General features: G+C 37.7%; 1 protein-coding gene across 2 annotated transcripts in view; it reads left to right on the forward strand.

The window, feature by feature from the left end:
- scn1lab (sodium channel, voltage-gated, type I like, alpha b) overlaps positions 1 to 7837 on the forward strand; it is a 59833-nt gene extending 51996 nt beyond the window's left edge. For both annotated transcript variants that reach the window (XM_082189743.1, XM_082189744.1), the window contains exons 22-27: positions 1180 to 1461; positions 1570 to 1623; positions 1982 to 2119; positions 2551 to 2655; positions 2810 to 3080; positions 3647 to 7837. In XM_082189743.1, the coding sequence (XP_082045869.1) occupies positions 1180 to 1461; positions 1570 to 1623; positions 1982 to 2119; positions 2551 to 2655; positions 2810 to 3080; positions 3647 to 4842 (2046 nt within the window). In that variant the 3' untranslated portion in view covers positions 4843 to 7837. The remainder of the gene's footprint in view (positions 1 to 1179; positions 1462 to 1569; positions 1624 to 1981; positions 2120 to 2550; positions 2656 to 2809; positions 3081 to 3646) is intronic.
- The last annotated feature ends 603 nt before the right edge of the window (positions 7838 to 8440 follow it).

The raw sequence follows: 8440 nt of genomic DNA on the forward strand, positions 1-8440 counted from the left end.
GAGTATGTGTGGGACCTTTATATGTGGATGAAAGACTCAAATAAATCTGTTCATCGTATAAAGCAATCAGGTCTCTTCAGAAAATGTGGACTAAACCACACAATTCGTATGGATTAGTTTTAAGATCTCTTTATGAAGTTTTTGAAGTGTCAAAGTGGTAGTTGTGTAGCTGTCTATGGAGGGACAGAAAGCTCTCAGATTTCTTAAAAATGATCTTCATTTGTGTTCCGAAGATTAACAAAAGTCTTACAGGTTTGAAACGACCCTAAACCCTAAAATCTGATTGGTTCATTTTCCCATGACCAGTGAAAATGTTGATCCTGGAACATGTCCTACTTGAGAAAAGCATGTTAAGCAGCATGCTCTCATACAAAAATAAATTTTTAAGTGTTGTTGAGAAGATGTGACACTCTTGCATGCTGTTGGTGAATATTAGGAGGACATCCTATTTACATGAATAAGTGAATATTGTATGTTGACTGTAGTATTTTTTTAGACCTTTCTCTTTAGTGTGCATGCCTCTCTGCATGTGCTGTGGTGAGAGCTCTCTGATCTATTCTGATGATTCTGTGGTGGTTGTTGTGTTGTTTGTGACTTTGTGACTTGACCTTACATTTCTTTCTCTGTTATGTGTCTCTTTTCATTTGCAGTAAACAAATGTTGTGACGTCATCGTGTCTCCACAAGGTTTTTTTCTGTTTTCGTTTTTTGTTTTTTCCACATTTTGGTAGCTCAAAGAGTTTTGCTGATGCACCCTCTGCAAGATGTTTATACGTTAAAAAGTTACGTTCTATGAACAAAATTGCAGTTGGTTAATAATTAGAAATAATTTGGTATTAGATATGAATAAAACAGATTGAATCAGAAATCAAATTGCTGTCAGACTGACAAATACTATCTACTACAAATACTCATTATTAGCTTAATGTAGAATAAAATAGACTTAGCTTTGCTATTCTTTGCTAAACCCTGTTAACCCTCTAAAACTCAACTTGTCATTTCCCAGAATTGTATCTTAATCTATGGAAAGGATTAAGTTTGATTAGCACGTAAGCCATCCACTATAGTTTAGGAAGTTCATTGTAGTTTCCGCAGCTCTTGTATCCTTAGCAAGAGTTTCTGAGCGTGACATGAATATATGTTAAGGTATGTGTATGTGACATGATTTTTTTTCTTCTAGGTTGTAGTGAATGCCCTGCTGGGAGCCATACCTTCCATCATGAATGTGCTGCTGGTGTGTTTGATCTTCTGGCTGATCTTTAGCATCATGGGGGTGAACCTTTTCGCTGGGAAATACTACCATTGCATTAATACTACCAACGAAGAAATGATTCCCATCAGTGTGGTCAATAACAGGTCCGATTGCCTTGCCCTGATTAAAAACAATGATACGGCACGCTGGAAAAATGTGAAAATTAATTTCGATAACGTGGGAGCCGGATACCTGGCGCTACTGCAAGTGGTGAGTGAGCTGAACTCATGGCCCGACTGTGATTTATGTTATGCTAAGTATGAAGTTGTCTGATATTTGCACTATCTATTGATTATTGATATTGTTCTGTTCCACAAGGCCACATTTAAAGGATGGATGGACATTATGTACGCAGCTGTGGATTCTCGTGATGTAAGTGTTTCTCTTTACTGCGGTGGACAGATCTTTAAAATACATTTTTAACCATTCAGGTTGCAATGTCACTTTTAAACCACCTTTGACCCTTATCCATAGTTCCCTGTCACTTGTATTCTTGTCTAGAAGAAATCATAATTTTTCATAATATTTGTGTAACAATTAATGAATCAAAGGGATAAATAATATTTTTGAATGGAAAATCTCACATATCCATTGGTCTATACAATACATAGACAACTGTGGTCAGTTTTTTTCTGTTGAGTAGGAGTGTACTTATGTAGATTAAGTTATTTGTAATGCACATCAGTAATGTGAATGTGTAATAAAATACAACATTTTCTTGTTCTTGCAGTTGGAGCAACAGCCTGACTATGAATCTAACCTTTACATGTACCTATACTTCGTCATCTTCATTATCTTCGGCTCCTTCTTTACCCTTAACCTCTTCATTGGTGTCATCATTGATAACTTCAATCAGCAGAAGAAAAAGATAAGTATTAAATTGAGGGAGGTGAATTTAAACACTTTAATATAATGTAAGACGCTATTCTGTTAAGACCTTAGTTATCTTTATTTGTGTTTAGTGCAAGTGATGAGGAATATTAAGCATATTACAATATGAAGCCTCAAATCAACCTCTGCGATTTTCAGTTTACTTTCAAAGAGATGTAATGTGATATGTACACAGTCTGTGGTTTTGTTTAGTGAGCACAATACCTTATTGAACTGGTTTTGTTTATAAAACACACACAATGGTTGTCCATTGAGAGAGAAATAGGACCTGGTATGAGCTGAACTGCCTCTTTGACATTTTCAGAGGTTCACAGGTGAAAAACTAACAGAGGCCTGGTTGCATTATGTTTGTGTTGTGACATATAATGAAACCATGGTTGTAACCAGTCTTCTGTATTTGCTCTTTACCTTGGAGGTCAGGATATCTTCATGACAGAAGAACAGAAGAAATATTACAATGCCATGAAGAAACTGGGATCTAAGAAGCCTCAGAAGCCAATTCCCAGGCCTACGGTATGACACACACAGCTCACTGCCACACACTGTGTCACACTAGTGTTATAAGAACTTCCACTGTAACTTTGCATTGTTTATTATAACAAAATTAAACATAGCATAATTTTCTTTATATGACATATAATGATAATTTCTCTGTACTTCCCTCTAGAACAAGTTTCAAGGCATCGTCTTTGACTTTATCACCAAACAAGCCTTTGACATTGTCATTATGATCCTGATCTGCTTGAACATGGTGACCATGATGGTGGAAACCGACGACCAAACAAAGGATATGGATGATATTTTGTACTGGATAAACCTGGTTTTCATCGTCCTCTTCACTGGAGAAAGTGTGCTCAAGATGATCTCCCTGCGGCACTACTACTTCACCATTGGCTGGAATGTGTTTGACTTTGTAGTGGTGATTCTGTCAATTGTTGGTAAGAGATTCTTGGAGATTCTACAGATCTACTGAAGTTTTACTATCATAAAACTATCATAACATTTTGAGGATTTAGTCCAGCAACATACGTTATGTCAATATTACGTACATGTTATTTCAATACAGTAAAAGTGCAGTCACAAATACTGTTGATCGATGAAGTTTTGCAGATTAAATCTAGTCATTTCAATAGGAATCCATTAGATCAGGAATTTCTGATTAATTTCCGTGTGTTGACCAACAAAAAGCTGCTTGGTTTAAAAGTGACTTCTGTGTCAGCTGCTTTTTACATTGTTACACTTGACAATGGACCTTTTTGGCTCAGAAATGTTGCATCTTAATTAATCTGAAAGAGAAAACTGGCCAAAGAAGACAGTTTAGGCTAATGTCTGCTATAGTGATTTTCTTGCAGTAATGCTGAGAATGCTAGAACTGTAAACATTCATGTACTGTATTTGTGTAGAGTATGCTTTGACCCGACCTTAAATATTGTGTAACATAAAAATGATGATTTCTGAAATCACTTATCGGACTTATGTTTTTTTTTCCCCGTTTTTTTTTCAGGCATGTTCCTCTCCGAGTTGATTGAGAAATATTTTGTATCGCCAACCCTGTTTCGAGTCATCCGACTTGCCAGAATCGGTCGTATTCTTCGTCTCATCAAAGGGGCCAAAGGCATTCGTACCCTCCTGTTTGCCTTGATGATGTCACTTCCTGCCTTGTTCAATATTGGCCTCCTTCTCTTCCTGGTCATGTTTATCTATGCCATCTTCGGAATGTCCAACTTTGCCTATGTGAAGAAAGAGGCGGGGATTGATGACATGTTTAACTTTGAGACATTCGGGAACTCAATGCTTTGCCTGTTCCAGATCACCACTTCTGCCGGATGGGACGGCCTCTTGGCGCCCATCCTGAACAAGAAGCAAGATCTGAATTGCGACAGCGAAATGGAGCACCCGGGCAGCTCATACCGCGGCAACTGCGGAAACCCCTCAGTCGGCATCTTCTTCTTTGTGAGCTACATCATCATCTGCTTCCTGATTGTGGTGAACATGTACATCGCTGTGATCTTGGAGAACTTCAGTGTAGCCACAGAGGAGAGTGCCGAACCACTCAGCGAGGACGACTTTGAAATGTTCTACGAAGTCTGGGAGCGATTCGACCCCAATGCTACGCAGTTCGTGGAGTACAACAAGCTTTCTGACTTTGCGGATGCTCTGGATCCTCCGTTACGCATCGCCAAGCCAAACAAGATCCAGCTCATTGCCATGGACCTGCCCATGGTCAGTGGTGATCGCATTCACTGCCTGGACATCCTGTTTGCCTTTACCCTGAGGGTACTGGGAGAGGAGGGCGAGATGGATGCCCTGAGGGGACAAATGGAGGATCGTTTCATGGCCTCCAATCCCTCCAAAGTCTCCTACGAGCCCATCACTACAACCCTCCGGAGGAAACAGGAGGAGATGTCGGCCTCCATCATTCAAAGGGCCTTTCGACGGTACCGTATAAGGCAAACAGTAAAGAAGGCCTCTAAAGCGTATCGGCAACAGCTGCAGGATGGGTTGCGTATCCCGGAGAAAGAGGTGCTTGTCATTGGAAAGTTTCAAGAGAACTCTGCGTCGGATAAAACGGATATGACTCCCTCTTCTGCCTCTCCGCCATCTTATAACAGTGTGGCCAAGTCAGAGAAAGACAAATATGAAAAAGAGAGGAGAGAGAAGGAGGACAAAGCAAAAGATGCACGGGACAGAAAAAAATGAATGAGGGATTGAAACAGAGACTATTCTTTTCAACTGAGACACTGTTTACAGAGCGGAACACGAGCACCGTGGGGCAATTCACCTCAAGCGGTTTTGGAACTAATGCCAAACTGAGTGTGTGTGTGGGGCGGAGTGTGTGTATGTGCGTGTGTCTAGACTATTGTGTGCGTGGCCACCGAGCTAGCCTTAGGGTGCATTTATGGTGTTGACGTCAAGGAGAGTGCCAGTGTCGACACGACGAACACACGCACACACACACGCTTGAGTATGACTGTTGAATCCCTAAAGACATTGGTGTCAAACAAAATGGCAAGTATAGAGTGGTGTGTGAGTTTGTCTTTTAGTTTTGAGTGTTGTCACACAATCCTGAGGACTAAAAGAAACTGTTATAGTCATCAGTAGCTAGTGCTAACACTACCGCTGGTGTCTTTCTTATTGAATGGCGTATTATATACCTGCACATTTTTGTTAGCTCGTTTTTTAAATCATGTTGAACTTTTCTACTCATAGGTTTGATTGTCTGAACTTCTTAATTTAAGGGCACGTCTGTGGAGGGAGGGGCTGGGGAATGTCGATCATATCCGGTAGTGAATTATCTGAACGCTCCTATAACGGGACCTCATTTACTTTAGCGTATGCCGAACAAACCACACACACACACTCACACACACATATATATATATATGTACCAGTAGGTTCCAAGTGCTACAAAATCAATCACTCAGTAAGCTGAGAGCAGAATGCTACTGTACTAATCAGAACTTTAACACATAGAATGTTTTTTTATTATTTATGGATGGAGATATAGGCCTGTCTGCACTGCCTTACTGAACACAAACACGAAAATGGATGGATTGAACATAATCTTCCACTGTTGATAGCAGAATGAGCCAAACTCAGTGAATTTGTCAAAATGTATCTGATTCAAACCGGCTGATCAATGTTCTGGGTTCAATACATGTGAAGCTCAATTGACAGCATTTGTGTCATTATAAAGCACTTACAATGGGAGTAAAAATGGCCAAGCAGTAAATACTCAAATATACACTGTTTATAGCCACTTGTATAGTAGAGCCACAAAACTATTGTATTATAAAATATTATATACAAAATATTAAATGTTATATTATAATTATTACACATGCGTTAACATGAGACTAGTGTGATGTAATCGCTTACTAATCTTGTCTGTTGTATTTTTTTTTTATCTGTTGTCATGACAATGCTCGTAAAGCCTGTAAACTCGATACAATTTCGCACAATATCTGCACAAAGACACCAAGAAGGGAGAGTAATGCAACTTTGACCAGATTTGTATTATTTTTATCTTAAAGGGGCCACATCCTATATTTGTTTTGCTGTGCATCTAATCAAAAGCTGTTTACCCGACACCTGGTGAAAACAACACGTTTCTGGAATAGCAACAACCACAGGAATTCAATAAAAAAAATGGTCTTGCTGCAAATATTACTTTTAACTTAATGTTTTAAATAATAATAATAATAATAATTTATTTCCTATTACAGAAGATTTAATGTAACTGTTTTATAAAAAAAATATAAGTTATACATCTTGGCATGCAAACCCTCCAGATGCTGGCATAGTTTACTTTTATAAAAATAAAAAAATAAAAATGATTGGTAGTTTCTTACTCTTAATATAGTTTTTTTCTCATTTTAGGGCCTTGACATTATTTCCAGTGGCAATCAATATTATGCAACAAATGCTGTTCATTGAAGCCTAAACATTATTTTAATTTGTACACCACAGATGATAGCAAAAACAACGACCATAATGTTAACAGACTTCGGATAGCCTGAATGTACACTAACAGGTGAACGTGATAAGAAATGGCAATGTAACCCTACTGAATGTCTCTACCAGACAGCCACATGTCTCACCGTCTCATTTTATCTTGAACAAAAATAAATGAAATAAAAACATATTTATATATATATATATCTTCCAAATCTAAAACCATTCTGTGCATAGGTGCAGGTCAACCTGTCAGTGGATGTCTACTGAAAAACAATTTTCCTCGTTTCGAAGTTCAATGTCTGTCGCCGAGCATCGGCAACAACCCTGAGTTCTGCTGAATAATACGAATAAGACATGAGCTCTTCTGTTGAACTAGTGGTGGTGATTTTGTATGTATATACTGGCACGCTGTATCTCACCTCTGTATTCAACTCTGTAGAGGAGCACTTTTACACGCCACTTAAACTGTCATTTGGATGCATGTGATCGTGTGCGAGAGGTGTACGTGCGAGTGTGAAAGAGAAATAGAATATGAGAGCGAGATCTATATGTGTGTTTTGACTGTATGTACTGGGGCCACCATCGATGTGCTTTATTCTCATTTTCTTTATTGTTTATAATGTAAATAGTAGTTTCAAGCTCATGTTATTGGTTTTTTTTATTATTATTATTTTGTTTAAATTTTTTTTGCACAGTGCTACATGTGAAGGCCAGGTCCTGGTTTTAAATGTACATAAAAATTTATGAAGCAATCAGTGGTTGTCATATTTCATTCGTAGTGTGGTAGTAAACTGCATGCACTATATTAACCAATTTCATGGTGACGTTATTTTAAAAGCCAAAAGAATAAAGATCATATTTTTTGTACCAAAGCTAAACTTATTATATTCGTTATCACACACTCTGAAAGTACATGGCAAATTTAATTTCAAGAGAGAATCACAGCAGAGAAATACATACTTTTTGTTGGGTTACTTGAAAATGTTTATGATTTGCAAACGTGTACTTTTTGTTTTGAATGTGCAATATTAATTGATTTCCTCTAAAGCAGAGCAAAGTTTGCAGACATCCACTGTAGTTTTCCAAAATAAAGCACATTTTGGGAAACCAGTAACTGAAAAGCCTAAGACAGTTATTTTGAAAATGTTTTTGTCAAATATGCAGCATTTGTCTCCGTTCTATCGGCTGTATTGTTATTTGTGCCATTTAAAAATTAATAAATAATCCAAATAAAACAAATAGCTATCAGTCGATATAGCCATTATTTTGTGAACATTTAAGAATGTGGTCGCTGTGATTTTGCCAAGACATATTCTGGATCAAATTTAGTTGAGTCTGGAACAACATTTTCTGTCCAAAAATGTTGTTCTAACCCTATCCCCCTAAACCTAACCCAAACCCTTAAAGGGATACTCCACTTTAAAATGAAAATTCTGTCATCATATACTCACCCTCATGTTGTTTCAAACCTGTATGCATTTCTTTCTTCTGCTGAACAGAAAGGAAGATATTTAGAAGAATGTCATTAACCAGACCGTTTCTGGTACCATTGACTTCCATAGTAGGAAAAAACATGGAAGTCAATGGTACCAGAAACTGTCTGGTTACTGACATTCTTCTAAATATCTTCCTTTCTGTTCAGCAGAAGAAAGAAATGCATACAGGTTTGAAACAACATGAGGGTGAGTATATGATGACAGAATTTTCATTTTAAAGTGGAGTATCTCTTTAAGTTATCCATATGATAGAATAACACTGATGTAGAAGCATTTACTGGTTGTAAACCTAAACTTTACATAAACTGTAAACTTGTCCCTCAAATCTGATTGGTTGAATGTAC

Source organism: Leuciscus leuciscus (assembly GCF_965113295.1).
Source record: "Leuciscus leuciscus genome assembly, chromosome: 14".
In the NCBI taxonomy this organism is placed as follows: Eukaryota; Metazoa; Chordata; class Actinopteri; order Cypriniformes; family Leuciscidae; genus Leuciscus; species Leuciscus leuciscus.